The 17,964-nt window shown below is 43.3% G+C and overlaps 1 protein-coding gene across 1 annotated transcript; it reads right to left on the reverse strand.

Moving 5' to 3' along the window:
- Window positions 1–15,217: 15,217 nt before the first annotated feature.
- LOC143926862 (olfactory receptor 51E1-like) lies at window positions 15,218–16,297 on the reverse strand. The gene has a single exon (XM_077450901.1). The coding sequence runs from the start codon at window positions 16,190–16,192 to the stop codon at window positions 15,239–15,241; it is 954 nt and encodes a 317-aa protein (XP_077307027.1). The 5' UTR covers window positions 16,193–16,297; the 3' UTR covers window positions 15,218–15,238.
- Window positions 16,298–17,964: the final 1,667 nt, after the last annotated feature.

Genomic DNA, 17,964 nt, shown 5'->3' on the forward strand with positions numbered 1-17,964 from the left:
TGTTACAAGATTGTTGCCATAGGAGACAGCGATCCTTCTTATACAGATGTGGTGTCTTGCTGGATGCTTTTCTCTGCATGGCTGTCTGCCAATAGAAGTCTTGGAGTCTGCCAATTGACATTGCAACTACTTAAGGGTGTCCTGGCCCAAACCCTCTCTCCCACAGTTCTGCTCAAGAGAAAAGAAATCTCTTTGCATTCAAGAAGTGTCTGGCGCCCATTGATCTATCTTGCATTACACCCACCGTGCCTTGTAACCCACTCTATATAGAAGGATGTCAGCTGTTCCTAACTCCGGAGGGTCTCATTAGACCAAAAGGGGCTTGGGAATTGGCTACACAAAAGTTGCTCTCCCTCTCCCTAAAGAGACAGAGAGCCGGTTGCAGGACATTGTGTTGGGGCTGAGGTTGTGATGCAGCCACAGTGAGACAGAAGGAAGCCCTACTCACTGTTTAGGACAGCAGAGGACAATGTGATTGGCTGCTGTGCAGCCTGAGAGAGGAAACAGACAATTGGGACACACCTAGAACTATGGAGGATGTACTGTAGTTCTCTATCAAGCCAAGGACTGGATGGTCCTTGGGACTGCACAGATCCCAAGAGGACAGAAAGACAAGGAAAGGCAGCAGGAGAAAAAAGAAAGAGATGCCCATGCTCCAGGCAGTCTCACATGGAATGCGAGAGGTGACCAGCATCTGGGCTGTTGAGTTGGAGAGCTGCCTATCATGCCCATCACTTTGCTACAGTGTAAGAAAGAAACTGGGCTGCCATATCTGCAGAGGGTACAGCTTTCAGAGAGACACAGCAAGCTGGATGAATGAGGTGTTACGATTTTTTGAGAGATCGTCACTACAGGGTCCCACGTTGCTGGCAACACCACTGGTTCATGACACCAGAGAGCAGGAGGAGGCTTAATTATAGATGAAAAGTGATGAGAGGCCATGGACCACAATGTCATCATTCATTTCACAGTCTGTAAGATGGAGAGATGTGACGGGCCACAATTTCCTTACAATTGTGAAAGGGGCCGTGTCACCTTGCTTGAAATACAATTTGGGTAGTCACCTTCTTTCCATGGTATTCATTTAAACCTGAGCACTTTAATGCAGGAACTTTGGGTTCCAAAAAGTGCAGCGCAATCCCATCTATCCCATAATCAGTTATATTTAGTGTTGATATATGATTTTTTGCATTTGCACAGTAGATGGGATTGCACTGCACTTTTTTGTATATTGATGTCTGTTTGATGTGAGAAACATGTTTAGCTGCAATCATTGGATAATCATATTTATATATTGTTTTCATCAGGTGAGATGTCCTAAGTTGGTGTCTCACAGACAATTACAATACAATTTATAATGTTTAATAGTACACTGGACAGTGGGCATTGTTTTGAAATACTGAAGGACCTTTTATCTTCCCCCACTGTCCCTTTAATTACAACCTACCTAGATTCAGGGTTCAGCCGCAAAGACAATTTAAGAGGTCCTCTCATTGTTTGTAGTGTTGTAGATGTAACACCCTGATGTTTAGGCCGGGTTGCTATCAATTTTAGTTGCCAAGCAATAGTTGCCTTGGCCAATTGGAGATCAATTGGCCCCTCTCTAAATCTGGACTTGTTGCACCCTTTGTCTTCTGTCACTAGGTGGCACTATGCTGGTGACACTAGATAAGACAGGGGCTTTGAAAGCTCAGACATGAATGGATGGGGTGTCCCAGCCAACGGGCAGGGATTTTCTTTTGTCCCTTGAACTGCTGGGAGTGCCTATTTATTTGGGTGGCGTCAGGTGATCGGGGCTCTGTGCCACCTGGGCGGCTGCCTTTACAACCCCTTTAAAGGATTCTCCATCTTTGTAATGAAAAAAAAAAGAATAATAACTCCTTTCTAACAGCCTCCCCGCTTCTTCTTTCCCCACTGCACTTGTCTGTATTTGTTTTCAATAATTCACCACCCATGGTTGCCGCTGTACAGATCCATACACTTGAAAACAACATACACAGCCCCGGAAGATGTGTAGGAACATAATCTATGCAGTATCAACAGAAAAACAAAGAATTTGATTTAATAGCATAAGTTTATTATCAACAATTTTTTTTAAATGATAAGAAAATCCAACAATTCATAAAACCATGGTAGTGACATTAAAAAAGCAAAGTCCTGTTCCCATTGACTTTTTTTAATTTCAATTATATTTATTGTCTTTTATAAGAATGAAGTATACAACCTCAGAACAGTAATAATACATTAAAAATACATAAAACAAACAGGGGAGGGAGATAGCTCTCCTGGAGATATGATCCAAACCAATAGATTACATTTGAGGTAACATCAATAACCTGAGCCAAAATCTATGGGAACAGACTACATAGTACACATCACAAAATGCAGTCATTCAGTATAGAGTGACTAGCTAAGAGAGAAGAAAAGGAGAAAAAAAGCAGAAGCCTTAAGCCTCATACACATGATAGGACTTTGTACAAACTTTCCCATGGATTTTTGTACAAAGGGCGTCGGCTGTGAACTTGTTAAGCATACACACGACCTGACTTTTTCAGCCAACTTTCACCAAATCACGTGGTTCTTCTGCTCTTTACCGCCACCTTTGGTGAACTTCTGTATTGTTGTCTGATCTTTTGCATTGGTTCTGAGCATGCATGTTTGTACTTTGCACAAAAGTCCAATGGTTTTCTGTACACACGATCAGACTTTGCTCCTTCGGACTTTTGTTGCCAGAAAGTTTGTCCGTTCGCACAGCCAACAAAAGTCTGAAGAAAAATGAAAAAGTTTGTCCGATGGAGCGTACACACGGTCGGATGTTACCTTAAAACAGCTAATTTGCATGTTTGTTGTCAAAAAGTCAGATCGTGTGTATGGGCCTTTAGAAACGAACCAAGTATGAAAATAAAAAAAGAGAGAGATAAAAACTTGCCCGCCCCCCCCCTCCCCAACCAGGCCTGAAAGTGTACATTACATTTCAAGAGAAATCTGAAATTTGCTGGTTCCCAGGTCTTTTCAAAATTCTTAAAAGGATCTTGGATGACACTTGCAAGGTTTTCGTGTAGCATGATCTGTGTATTTTTTTATCTTTGCTTCTGCAAGAGACACAGGAGGCCGCTTCCATGATTGGGCTATAGTCATTTTGGTACCCAACAAAATGAAAAAGATCAAGAATTGTATATGATTAGGTATACGCTCCACTGGAACATTAAGAAGGGCAATTTGGGGCATCTGTGGAACCGACACGCCTGTGACCCTACGTAACAGAGCAAAGATAACATTCCAAAAAACTATGAATCCTAGAACCCTCCCACCAGATATGGTACATGGTTCCCGAAAGATTAAACCCTTCAAAACACAATGGAGAGACAGAGGGATACATTCTCGCCAGTTGTGTCAGGACTAAATACCAACCGGTAAGAACCCTCAAATTAGCTTCTGTTAAGCCAACATTGATAATACCAGTATATGAACTTAAAAAGAAAACATATATGCCATGGGTCAAGATCCTTATTCTTCAAGAGATCCTTTTCCCATTCTAACATATAAAGAAATTTGGGAGGAGTGTGCAGTAGTAGCCCATATATAAGTGGTATACCTCCCCACTTACCCATTGACTTTTTTACCCACAGAATACATATTCAAAGCTTTTTATTGAAAAAAAGCTTTTTATGATCAAATATTCATGATAACAAGCTTGACATGTTTCCTGAATATCATCCAGTTCATTGGGCGCTATAAATGGGACAAGACTAACATATCAAAATACAAAACATAAAGGTAATTAACAAAGGTTGGCCATACTGTGGAGAGTCAGCCTGGGACAGGGTTAAGAAGGGTTTAATTGAAGAGGTACTTCCCATTCAGACCTGCTTATTGCCAGCTGAGTTGAAAACGTCAGAGAGGAGAAGTGTGTTTGGAGAGAGATGGCTGTTGAGCTATCAAAGCTGAGAGGAGCTTGAAGCTGGAAGGACCCCGCTTACCTATGACTTGATCCTGCTGGGTGAGCTTGCCTGAACTGGGACTTTGCTATGTTATATGCTGTGGCTTGGGATGCTGAGCATTATTTAAAAGGACTGTCTTATACTGCAAAGAAGAGTTTTTGTGTTGTTTGAACTGCCTATAAAGACAAAGCTTGTCAATTGTCTGTTGCTTTTTGCTGAATAAAGCCTTTTAAGTTGACTGAACTGTCTGAACCGGCTTGTCACTCCCTGATCCCTTACAATACATATACTGTATCATTACATTACAATCCATTCAAGTACAAACACCTTTCATTGCTCTTATGTAGGGATGAGCTTCGTGTTCGAGTCGAACGTACGTTCGACTCGAACATTGGCTGTTCGTGCGTTCGGCGAATTCCGAACGTTTTGGCCGTTCGCGTCAAAATTCGAGTGACGCGCGCGCGGACCATAATGCACTGCGTTGGCGCAGTGCATTGCTGCCCGATGATTGGCCAAGCATGCACTGTGACCCCGCATGCTTGGCCAATCGCAGCGCCGGCAGCGAGGAGAGCCATGATTGGCCACAGGCATCCTGCCTGTGGCCAATCATAGCTCAGGCTGTGTAGTGCACGCCCCACACTATATAAGGCCGCCTTTGAGGCGGCCTCGTGTAGTGTGTTACTTAGCATCTGAAGCAGTGGGTGTTCTGTGTACCTTCAACACAGTACACACCAATCGTTTTTGGCTGATTTCCTATCTTGCTGCTGTGTAGTGGTTGTTGTCTGTGCCCTGACTGCAGTATACACCACTATATTCACCTCACCTATATAGCTAGTGATCTAGCTTTAACCACTTAACAACTGCCCATTGCCGATTAACGGCTTCAGGGGGGTTGTTTAACTCTGAGAGGCCGTTAATTAACGGCCTCCCAGAATTCTGCTCTCGCGTGCCCCGAGGTGTGCGCACTCGAGAGCATCCGTGACCGCCGGGTCGCATCACGGATCACGGTAAACGGCCGCTCATAGCGGCCGTTTACCACGTGATTGCTCCGTCAAATGACGGAGTGATCACTTGGAAACAAACCGGCGTCATGTTATGACGCCTGTTCCTCCCTCCCCTCTCTGTACCGATCGGTACAGCGGAGGGGAAAGAGATCGGTGTCAGCAGCGATGTGGGCTGCATCTGCAGTGCCCACATCGCTGCTCACCGAATTTAACCCCTCAATTCCCTGCCAATACTCTGCAATACCAGTGCATACTCTGCAGTACCCTGCCATTACTCTGCAGTACCCCCCATTACTCTGCAGTAACCCCCAGTACTCTGCAGTACCCCCCAATACTCTGCAGTACCCGCCATTACTCTGCAGTACCCGCCATTACTCTGCAGTACCCCCAATACTCTGCAGTACCCCCAATACTCTGCAGTACCCTGCCATTACTCTGCAGTGCAGTACCCTGCCATTACTCTGCAGTACCCCCCATTACTCTGCAGTAACCCCCATTACTCTGCAGTACCCCCAATACTCTGCAGTACCCCCAATACTCTGCAGTACCCTGCCATTACTCTGCAGTGCAGTACCCTGCCATTACTCTGCAGTACCCCCCATTACTCTGCAGTAACCCCCATTACTCTGCAGTACCCCCAATACTCTGCAGTACCCTGCTATTACTCTGTAGTACCCCCCAATACTCTGCAGTACCCTGCTATTACTCTGTAGTACCCCGCCAATACCCCGCCAATACTCTGTAATACCCTGCCATAAATTGCCATACCCAGCCATACTCAGAGATACCCAGCCATACTCGGTGATACCCTGAAATACCCAGCCATAGACGCCCCCCACCCCTCACCGCCCTCCGGTGCTTCTACCAACTCGCCAGTACGATCAAAGCCAGAATCTTTTTTTTATTTTTTATTTCAGGCTTCCCAGCCTAGAGGTGAGATGTGGGGTCATATTGACCCCCCAGATTTCACTGTAAAGAGGACCTGTCACCCCATATTCCTATTACAAGGGATGTTTACATTTCTTGTAATAGGAATAAAAGTGATCAAAAATATATTTTTGGGGGAAAAAATGTCAAACTAAAATAAATAAAGTAAAATGAACAATAAAAAAATAAAAATTAAAGCGCCCATGTCCCCATGTGCTCGCATGTGCCACACATGTGAGGTATCGCCGAGAATGTTAGAGCGAGAGCAATAATTCTAGTCCTAGACCTCCTCTGCAACTCAAAACATGTAACCAGTAAAAAAATAATTAAAGTGTCGCCTATGGGGATTTTTTAAGTAGCGACGTTTGGCGCCATTCCACGGGCATGTGCAATTTTGAAGAGTGACATGTTTGATATCTATTTACTCAGCATAACTTCATCTTTCACTTTATGCAAACATTGGGCTAACAAGTGGTTAATAATAGAGCTTGCAGTCAGTAGTGTTAGGAGATAGTGCGTGCTGTCTGCGTGCTCTGTACCCAGTACATACCGCAATAATATAGGGCAGGCCCCTACTTTCAAACATCCAACTTACAAACATCTCCTACTTGCAAACGCAAGGAGACAGCAGCAAGTGAGATGAAAAAAGATGGACGACAAAACAAATTATACAGGGGTGATAACCCTTCCCTATGTTTTCCAAAAAGCTTAAAGATAGTTTTTTTGACTGGAGCTACACTTTAAAAATGTACCGGTTGAAAATGACAAACAGATTCAACTTAACACAACAAACCTACACAGTCCCTGTCTTGTTTGCACCGCCTGTATACTGCTGTTCTGAGTATATAGGGCCTGGGGGCCACACGCATTTCCTTTTTTTAATATGGGTACGGGGTTCCCCTTAATATGCGTACAAGACCCAAATAGGCTGGTAATGGGCAGGGAGGGCTACCCATGCCATGTTTCTCAATGATTTTCAACCATATTGCAGGAACCAGATATAACATTAAAACCGCAAGCAGTTTTAAATGGTGTTATTTCCGTTTAATGTCATTTTGTGCAGGGACTGTTCTAAACACGGGAAACACGTGGCACTTCACAGGCATACTACAGACACCCCCCAGGCACCATATTTAAAGGAATATTTCACTTTTTTTTTCACTTTAATCGTCATTAAAATCAGTGCTCCTGCCAAAACGGACGTTTTTAAAACTTTTTTTTGCAGTGACCCATGTCCCCTGAGGCAGGAGGCAGGTCCCCAAACCCTTTTTAGGACACTATCTTGCATATTAGCCGTTAAAATTAGCACTTTCCAATTCGAACGTTCGAGTCCCATAGACTTCAATGGGGTTCTAACGTTCGTACCGAACGCGGGGGTCGTTCGCAAGTTCTGGTGCGAACCGAACCGGGGGGTGTTCGGCTCATCCCTACTCTTATGGTTACCTGAAAATCCTCTAAAGCAGTGATCTCAAACTGGTGGCCCTCCAGCTGTTGCGGAACTCCAAGTCCCATGATGCCTCTGCCTTTGGGAGTCATGCTTGTAACTGTCAGCCTTGCAATGCCTCATGGGATTTGTAGTTTTGCAACAGCTGGAGGGCCACCAGTTTAAGACCCCTGCTCTAAAGAGAGATAAAGAAGATGGAATAGGGCTCCCACCGGAAAGCCCAAAAAGGAGGAAGCAAGACTTGGGTTGCGACCCAGCCATGAAAGGAAAGTGCAAGGGAATATCACACAGGCTGGACAGATTAGGCTCATATTTGAATAATTGGCACTTATGTAAAATGATGGTATCTAAAATACAAACAAAATAAACAAACCATAAGTAGCAACAAGTCTGTATACATAATGATCTACATGGAACAATTTTGTTCCAGCCAACGTTGAGACCTATATCAGAGAAATTCACTCATACCCGCAGGTGGGGTATACACAGAAGGAAAAGTGAATTTGAAGTTCTATACAAAATCTGCAAAAACATATAATGGCGCGCACACACGATCGCACATTCCGACAACAAAATCCAAATGCTCAAACTTGTCTTACATACACACGGTCACACAATGTTGTCGGAAATTCCGAACGTCAAAAACGTGGGGATGTACAACACATACAACGGCACTATAAAGAGGAAGTTCAATAGCCAGTGCACTGCCCTTTGGGTTCCTTCTGCTAATCTCGTGTTTATCTCGTGTTAGTAGAAGTTTGGTGAGAGAAGATTCACGCTTTTCCGACTCATGTTTTTCCGATCGTTAGTTTGCTATTCAGTTTGTGCTTGTGGGTTCATATCTGTTTTTCAGTGTGTGTAGTCAGTTCGCATTTGTTTTTCAGTGTGTATTTTATAGTACGTATTTGAATTTGCAGTGCGTTCTTGTCCGCTTGTTTCTAATTTTCAGCTCACTCCTCTCAGGCCTTTCTGTTTTTCAGTGCGTTCTGTTCGTTCGTTCTGACCAGCTGACCGTTTTGAAGCCATGTTGCGGTTACGTACTCGCCGTAGAGTTCCTGCTGTGCAGGGCAATTATCTCCGGATGACAGACCCCATTTTTCACCATCTGTTGGCTTTGCTGTCCCCTTATATTAGCAAGCAGAACACCTGCATGTGGCTAGCCATCACTCCTGAACAGAGGCTAGTCGCCACGTTGCGGTACTTGGCAATGGGGAAATGTCTGCAGGACATCAAGTTCTCGACAGGCATCTCCCTCAGGCTCTGGGGATCATTATTGCAGAGACCTGTTCTGCCATAATACAGGTCCTGCAGAAGGCCTATATTAAGGTAAGATTTCTCCTTTAACATCACATTCTATGTATTTAATGTTCGCTTGTGTAGTGTATTTCTTTCATCATTCCCTAATTACCATGATTGTAATATGCTGTGCATGTTCCCTTTATCCTCATGCATGCTGGAATTTTTTAAACTTCCATTTTTGTCCTTCATGCATATTTGCCTTCACTAACCTTCCCAGCATGCTATCCTGGGCCCATACCCACCTAGCCTAGGCACTTAACAATGTATTTTGTCAGCTCCATAGTAAGGATGAGCTGAACACCCCCCCTAACTCTATTAAAGTCTATGGGACTCATACGTTCAAAATCAAAAGTGCTAATTTTAAAGGCTAATATGCAAGTTATTGTCATAAAAGTGTTTGGGGACCTGGGTCCTGCCACAGGGGACATGTATTAATGCAGAAAAAGTTTTAAAAACTGATGTTTTTTCGGGAGCAGTGATTTTAATAATGCTTAAAGTGAAACAATAAAAGTGTAATCTTCCTTTAAATTTGGTACTTTGGGGATGTCTATAGTCTGCCTGTAAAGGGACGCATGTTTCCTGTGCTTAGAACATTTAAAATCACTCGCGGCTATAATGAATTGTCGGCTCCCCGTAATACAGATAACAGTCATTGAAAGTCATTGATAAAAAAAAGTGTGGGGTTCCCCCAAATTCAATTACAAGGCCCTTCAGGTCTGGTATAGATATTAAGGGGAACTCCGCGGAAAATAAAAAAAATGATGTGGGGTTCCCCTGAATATACATACCAGACCCTTCAGGTCTAGTATGGATTTTAAGGGAAACTCCACGCAAATTTTTTATAAAAAAAATGGCGTGGAGTCCCCCCTAAAAATCCATACCAGACCCTTTATCTGAGCACGCAACCTGGCAGGCCGCAAGAAAAGAGGGGGGGACAAGGAAGCGCCCCCCCGAACCGTACCAGGCCACATGCCCTCAACATTGGGAGGATGCTTTGGGGTCCCCCCCAAAGCACCATGTCCTCATGTTGATGAGGACAAGGGCCTCATCTCCACAACCCTGGCCGGTGGTTGTGGGGGTCTGCGGGCAGGGGCTTATCAGAATCTGGAAGCCCCCTTTAACAAGGGGACCCCCAGATCCTGCCCCCCCCTGTTTGATATGGTAAGGGGGTACAAAAGTAACCCTACAATTTTACAAAGAAAGTGTAAAAAATAGTGAAAAAAGACACACTATTGCAAAAGTCCTTTATTAAAAAATAAAAAAAAGATTCCAGCAGTGGTAATCCACTCTTGCTATCCAGCGACGGATGATCATCTCTCCGGGGTCCAGTGATGGCTGATCTGATCCAGCGATAGGTGATCCATCCAGCGCAGCGCATCCATCCTCTGTCTCCACCGGCAGAGACACTGTGGGGATCCCGGCAGCCTGACATTTCTTATATGACCCCGCCCCCTCTGACGCAAGTGGGAAAGCCCGGCTTCCCCAATGACGTGTGGGTGACCCCGCCCTCTCTGATGTAAGGCAGGTTTCCATTACATCAGAGGGAACGGGTCACCCACACGTCATTGGGGAAGCTGGGCATGTGATTGAGGGCATGTGGCCTGGTACGGTTCAGGAGGGGGCGCTCTCTCGTCCCCCCCTTTTCCTGCGGCCTGCCAGGTTGCGCACTCAGATAAAGGGTCTGGTATGGATTTTTAGGGGGAACTCCCTGCCATATTTTTTTAAAAATTTGGCGTTGAGTTCCCCTTAAAATCCATACCAGACCTGAAGGGTCTGGTATGGATATTTGGGGGGGACCCCACGTCATTTTTAAAAAAAATCTGATGTGGGGTTCCCCTTAATATCCATACCAGACCTGAAGGGCCTGGTAATTGAATTTGGGGGAACCCCACGCTTTTTTTTTTATCAATGACTTTCCATGAGTGTTCTCTGTATTACGGGGAGCCGACAATTCATTATAGCCACAAGTGATTTAAATTACTTTTTTTCCTGCAGAAATTTACACTTTGTGCAGAGACAGTTCTAAGCACGGGAAACATGTGCCCCTTTATAGGCATAGTATACACACCCCTCAGGTACAAAATTTCAAGGAATATTACACTTTTATTGTTTCACTTTAAGCGTTATTAAAATCACTGCTCCCGAAAAAACTTCTGTTTTTAAAACTTTTTTTGCATTGATACATGCCCCCTGGAGAAGGAGCCGGGTCCCCAAACACTTTTTATGACAATAACTTGCATATAAGCCTTTGAAATTAGCACTTTAGATTTCTCCCATAGACTTGTAGATGGTGTTCCGCGGCTTTTCGAATTTGCCGCGAACACCCCAAACAGGCAATGTTCGAGTCGAACATGAGTTCAACTCGAACTCGAAGCTCATCCCTACTCTATAGTAGTGCTTTACCCTAAACATCCCCTAAAATGTGTTTAAATGTTATTTGTGTGCTTCAATTCATGCAGGGTGCCAGAGGCTTTTTTTCTGGGGTCCCAAAATTATTATTATCCAAAATCATTTGTAACCCCCCCCCCCCAACCGCTAAGTCAATGGATACCAATCCTCTATCTGCTGACTTTGCCAAACCCATACACACTATAGCTACCTCTTTTGTGTTCATATTAATGCATGAATTCACCAAAGCATGTAGTGAAAGGTCCTTCCTCAATACTTTCAAATGGTACTGTTTAAAGTTTTGTTCTTCTATTATCTTGATAGGTAATTGCACAATGTAAAAAAAAGTGCTTCAATTTGTGCAGTGTGTATTTATATTTTTGAATTACGACACTTCTTACCTGTCCAGTGGGCTACCAATAGTGTAAAGTAAGGAGGGGCTGGCCAAAGAAACACACATTATATATGCATTCAGCTGTCAATAAAGTGGAGAGGGTTACCTGTCCAAAACATCTCCCCCCCCCTAAAATGTTTACAATGGCCCTTCAGAGGGGGTGTGTAATCTGATAAGTGGTCCTTAGATTTTTGTCTTTAAGTACTCCTGAAAATAAATGTTATACTGATGCTGGCAAAGGATGTTTGTGTCTAATCTGCTTGCAATGTTATGTGCAAAAGTAGTATATTTTTTTTCTTGTTTGACTTCGCTGTTTCCTTCAACATCACAGAAACGGCAGACTGTGGCTTCCCAATTTGCCCAGCGGTGAGACTTTCCCAACTGCAGAGGGGCAATAGATGGGAAACACATCCACGTCATCCCACCCCCCAACTCGGGGTCATAATATTATAATTACAAGGGGTTTAATAGTATTGTGTTGTTGATAATGGTTTCGGCTACTACGAGTTCCTGTATGTGGAAAAATAGCCGGATGGAGTTTTACCGATAGCTCCAGAATGGCAGCTTGGGCTTGCCACATCCAAGACAATGTGGAAGAACTCCCGTTCGTCTTCATCGCGGAAGAACCATTTGTGCTAGGGACCATCTTATGCGGCCATTCCCTATATGGACCCTCACCCTGGACCAGAGGGTTTTTAATTACCGGCTGGCCAGAGCCAGAAGAGTGGCGGAGAACGCTTTTGGGATAATGGCCAGCCGGTTCCGCCTATTTCTGACACCAATCCACATGGTGGAATATAAACTCAACCATATTGTGCTTGCCTGCTGCATTCTGCACAATTTTCTTAGAAAAAATGCAATGAACTATGTGGCCTCAGTTAGGACTGAGGCTGGCTTTCCTGATCCTTCAACCCTGACGGCACTTGAAGCTGGCCGTCCTGGCTTGCCCCCCCCCAAAGCGCCCGCAAAGTGAGACAAAAATATCTGGAGTACTTTTCGGGTAGGAGGGCCATTAATATGTCACAGAATCTATAAACATTAAAAAAAAATTTTTTTGGATGAGCTGAAATAATATTTCCTTGGATTTACTGCTTGTGTTTCTTTCTTTTGTGATTTTTTGGTAGTCCTGAAAATGGCGTGATTGTGGCAAATGAAAAAACACTGTGGGAGTTATTTACTAAAGGAAAATCCACTTTGCACTCTAAGTGCACTGCAAAAGTACACTTGAAACTGCACTCCTCAGGCCACCAATTTTGACTGTAAAATAGTTGATGTGTGCCCTGGGGTACAAAGGCTTCGCAAATTTCACCGGTTTCTCCAGCGTTGTCTTAAAGAGGACCTTAAACCCTGATGAGTTTACTTCTTCTTTCATTCCCTGCAAAGGCAAAGCATAATGGACTACTATTTTGGGGCATCCATCTTCTCGGTGGGGTCTCGCAGCTCCGCCGTTGTCATTCGGCGAAGCCGCGATGACGTCACTCCCGCGCATGCGCACGGGAGCCGAGACGCGTGGCATTGCGCGGCATCTTCGTCATCGAGGATGCCACGCTCAGTGCGCCTGCGTGCCGCTGTCTACGGCGCATGCACCGTAGACAGCGGTGCCCGTATTTGGACAATTATCTCCTAAACCGTATAGGTTTGGGAGATATTTCTTGGACCTACAGGTAAGCCTTAATCTAGGCTTACCTGTAGGTCAAAGTGGTTTGTAAGGGTTTACAACCACTTTAATGGCTTATTTTTCACAAATACTTGCCTATGTCTTTTACTTCAAAAAGGACAGTTTGTGAGTAGGCAGGTACATTTGAAAAATACAATGTCAAATTAACAAGGGACACCAACCAACCTCCTTGAGGTTAAAAAAAAAAAAACAAGATATTAATGGGGTTGTGGTAACTTGACGCAAAACGAAAGAAAAAATTATGGAGATAACTATAAAAAACAAAATAGGAGACCTGGTTAAACAAATAAAAAAAAAACACTATAACCAAAAATTGTAAACATTATTATGGAGTTCTGACAAAAACAAAAAATTAAAATATTCATGAGATCACGAGAAATAATAAAGAAAAAAGGTTTTCAGAACTCTGTGTGAATATGAGCAGCAAAACAACTTCAATATTCTAGCATTCCAAAGAAGAAAAGAATGCACTGCATTAAAAGATTTCAAAATTTGTAGTGTGACTAATGTGCTTTTTCCATTACGAATGCTAGTTTTACCAGACCAAGTGCTTCTGTCTCGTAATTGAGTCAGAGCATACGTGGAATTTTTTGCGTCGGAATTGTGTACACACAATCGGAATTTGCAAGAACAGATTTTGTTGTCGGAAAATTTGAGATGTAGATCTCAAATTTTGTGTGTCCGACAGAAAATGTTCCGATGGAGCCTACACATGGTCGGAATTTTTTTACAAAAGCTCCCATCGAACATTTTCCGTCAAAAAATTCAACAGTTTGTACGAGCCATAAGTATGCAGAGCTATGTGAATAGACAAACAATAGCAAAAGTGACTTTAAAACCCTGTTAATAGGCATATTAATAAAAGATTCCCTAATATGCCAAAATGTCAAAAACTCTCCAGGGTCCCCTTATATCATACGCTGTGATTTTGCATCTGAAAAAATTCTGTTGATAATGAACAACTCTCACATTTCAAAGGGCATAAAATTGCCATATTGACTCAATAAGAAGACTAACATGCCCAAGCTAAAGCATGCAATGGTGTACCCAGAACTGTCCATAAATTGCCTTGACCAGACCTGTGTGCCATCTTCCCTGCACATTAGCCAGCCAGGGGAACATCTCCCCCTGAAATACTCCCTCCACTCGCTGCCATATACCACCATCTGTGGACACTGAAAGCATACGGGATGTTGCAAGATGGCAGCTTTAGAAGGCACTACCCACTGAGCAGTTAGGTTGCACCTGATGCTGGCTGTTGAAAGGGTATAAAACCTCTCCATTGACTTTCATCAGTGCTTCAGTGTTTTGCCTGTTAGCCATATACCTGATTTCTGATTATCTTTTCCCTGATCCCTGCCTTATTCAGAACCTTTGTAGGGCTTACAACCCACAGAAGCTGCTTAGTATGATGGGTTCTCTGTTCTGCCATGACTTTGTAAACTACTCTGTCCCCTCTGAAACACCTGGTTATATATGTTGAAGGCTGCACCCACCTGTATAACTTAAGTATTGCTATACTATTTTAGCATACAAAAAATAGGCCACAGACTGCTTGATGGTAGAAAATAAGTGTAATGCCGTGTACACACGACCGGACTTTCCGACGGAATGAACTCTGATGGACTTTCCGAATTACTTTTCAACAGAGTTCCGATGGAGTTCCGCTGAAACAGACTTGCCTACACATGATCACACCAAAGTCTGATCGTTTAACGCAATGACGTATGATGGAACTAGAAAGTTCAATAGCCAGTAGGCAATAGTTGCCATTGCGTCATTGTTGGTCTGTCGGACCTGCATACAGATGACCTGACATGCTGACCTTAATATACAAATGTGAGTTAGGGACCTTAGATTGTAAGCTCCTTGGGGTTAGGGACTGATGTGAATGTACAATGGATATGTAAAGCACTCTGTAAAATGATGGTGCTATATAAATACCTTAAATAATAATAATCCATAACACAAAATGACACTTCTCTAGTACACCCTGCTAGAGCAAGCTCAAGCAGAAAGTGACTGAGACAATACACACAATGCATAGAAAACACTAACAGGCTGGACTACAGCTCTCTGTTACTTACATAATCCCAAAAAGGTATTTAGAAAAATAAAATATCTCTACAATGGTAAGACTCCTTACCAATATAAACTTTTTTTTTATTTTGTTTTGCCAACCATTTTCTGCAGGTTGGATACAATTTTATTTCTGAGAGCTTTGGTCCTAATCCCGTAGATCAGAGGGTTTGCAGAAATAGCTATGCTGGTACCAATCAAAGGTATGATAACATGAAAATTAGTTGATACAGAGCCCCAATTTATCCTGGACCTTAAATTAATGAACAAGAGGGTGACAATATAAATGGAGAAGGCCAATATGTGAGTCATTAATGTATGCAGAGCTTTCTGAGAGGATTCCATAGAAAGTTTCAGACAGATGACAATTGTTCTTATGTAAGAGTACATTATTACAAGCACACAGGCTATTATGGTGGACAAGGTCAAAGTTATTCCATAGATAATGTTAACTGTTAGATCGTTACAAGCAAGCTGTTGAATTGCTGCAATCTCACAATAGATATTGTTGATATTTACCTTACAAAAAGTTAGTCTCAATGTTAATATTACACTCACAGTTATTGTCACCAGTATAAAAATATATATGGCAAGTGATATTATTAGAGGTGTAAAGTTGGTCATCAGAGTGTGGTATTTCAGAGGGTGGCCTACAGCCAGATATCGGTCAATTGCCATTGCCGTAAAAAAATACATTTCACTAGTTCCATACAACTGGAGACAGAAAGATTGAAAGAAACATCCTGTAAATGAAATGGTTGAGCATCTAGACAACAAGTCAATGGCCAGCTTGGGATAATATGATAAGTTCCCCACCATGCCATTGATAACCAAGACGCATATAAAGATGTACATAGGTTCATGCAAGCTTTTCTCTGTCCATGTTATATAGACAATCATAGAACTCATAAACAATGTGATTGTAAATAATGCAAAAGCCAAAGGAGCACATACATATCGAAATGATTCAATCTCAATAAGCCCCACCAGAACAAAGTTGGTAATAGTTACCGAGACATTCTGTAGAGATAAACTCATAACGTGGATATATGTCTTGCAGAATCAAAAATTCTTAAAATGTTCTATTCAAGCTAAACTCTGTAAAGTGAAAATTTGAATTCACAGAAGCCCTTTGGATATTAGTGTGACTCTTATCGCATTTCTTTTCTCTTGAATTCAGTTTAGTTTTTATAGGTTTCATAAAGTTGTCAGCTCACTCATTACTTAAGATTTTGCAGTCACAGCATCCAAGTGCTCCCAGTGGACCATAGTTGTTACACTTGCCGCTTATGGACTAATTAGTGTCAGAAATATAATGAAGTAGTACGGATTAATGTAACAAGATTTCTCCAAGAGAAAACAAGTATGGAAGGTGGAATATTATCGAACGCAAAGACAAAATTTGAATTAAAAATTGTACTGATCTTAAGTCTGAACAGTTTACATCTACCACATAAAGGGAACAGTTTACAACCAACACTTCAGCACATTTTTTTCAAGTCAACTTTCTGTGCAACTTAGGGGATTCCCAGTGTCAAGAGTTGATTTTATGGTCTGTTCCCCTCTTTTGGTCTCCTCTCACATAGGAGCCTTTCTGTGCAACTTAGGGGATTCCCAGTGTCAAGAGTTGATTTTATGGTCTGTTCCCCTCTTTTGGTCTCCTCTCACATAGGAGCCTACCCTTCCTGCCTTATCTCTACCCGACACAGGGGGGCCATGGTGCCTGATATGACACTGTGGCACCTCCACCCCAGACCTTGAACCAGTTCAGGTGAGGGGATTCTATGTGTCGGTGAGTATCAGTCCCCATGGGTCTTTCCCCCATCTGCTCTAGGAATCCTGGAGTGGTTGGAGTAATGATCCAGTTGTGTGTGCTGCAGGCCTCGCGGCATAGAGGTGCCCCCATGGTGTTCCATCTTGCCACACCTCCTTTGTGGCCAATCTGCTGGCGTGGATTTCCTGCCAGACAGATCCCCACGCCACACTATTTTACATCTCCCAGGATGGGGGCATCTTTCTTACAGGTAATGACAACGAGTCGTGTCCAGGTCTTCTCGTTTGGGACTGACACAATGTCATCCTACCCCCAGTGCTTTGAACTGCTCCACTGTTGGGCGTTGCCCTTCTCCAACATGGCGGTGATCCTGTCATGTCCGCCAGTCACATGACTACGCCACACCGCACCTGCGTTGTGATTCAGCGGCATCATGTGTCTAGCCTGCCAGGATGACGGGACATGCTGCATCACCACAGTGATGCGGCGCCTCTCCCCTGCCCACACTATTCAAAAGGATTCCAGGGACGGCCAATGGCGCCATTCTTTCCCTTGGTGTACAGCCAAAGGGGTTCATCAGTGAGTGTGGACTCCTAATTGTTTGATTGGGGCCTGGACATATTTTTTGTATCCTCCCCCTCGGAGGGGATTTGTCCTTGGGTCTCATACATATATATAGGTGTGGGGGGATCCTTCTCATTGCCCCTCTCCTTTCTTTTCTATATATGCTCTATACAGCCATCAAGCATCAATACTTGGAATACCATTATTGGGATTATTTCAATATATCCAGCTGTCTTGTAGAGATTATATGGCAGTTTGGGTTATTTGAGGACTGGAGCCTCTCACTCGGACACTGGGAATGCACTATCTGTTGTCTACTAGGTGCATAAGATAGATGTAAGTGGTTTAGCAATCACTCTGTCTAATTACACTACATGTGATATATGCATAAAGCTTATAACATTGTGACCACCCCTTCCCGCCGAGCGTACGCAGATGGGCGTACTCGGCTTACGGGGGTTATACCGGGATG

This window comes from Lithobates pipiens, unplaced genomic scaffold, assembly GCF_037356315.1.
Source record: "Lithobates pipiens isolate NorthernLeopardFrog02 unplaced genomic scaffold, aLitPip1_a1.2 Scaffold_23, whole genome shotgun sequence".
Classification (NCBI taxonomy): domain Eukaryota; kingdom Metazoa; phylum Chordata; class Amphibia; order Anura; family Ranidae; genus Lithobates; species Lithobates pipiens.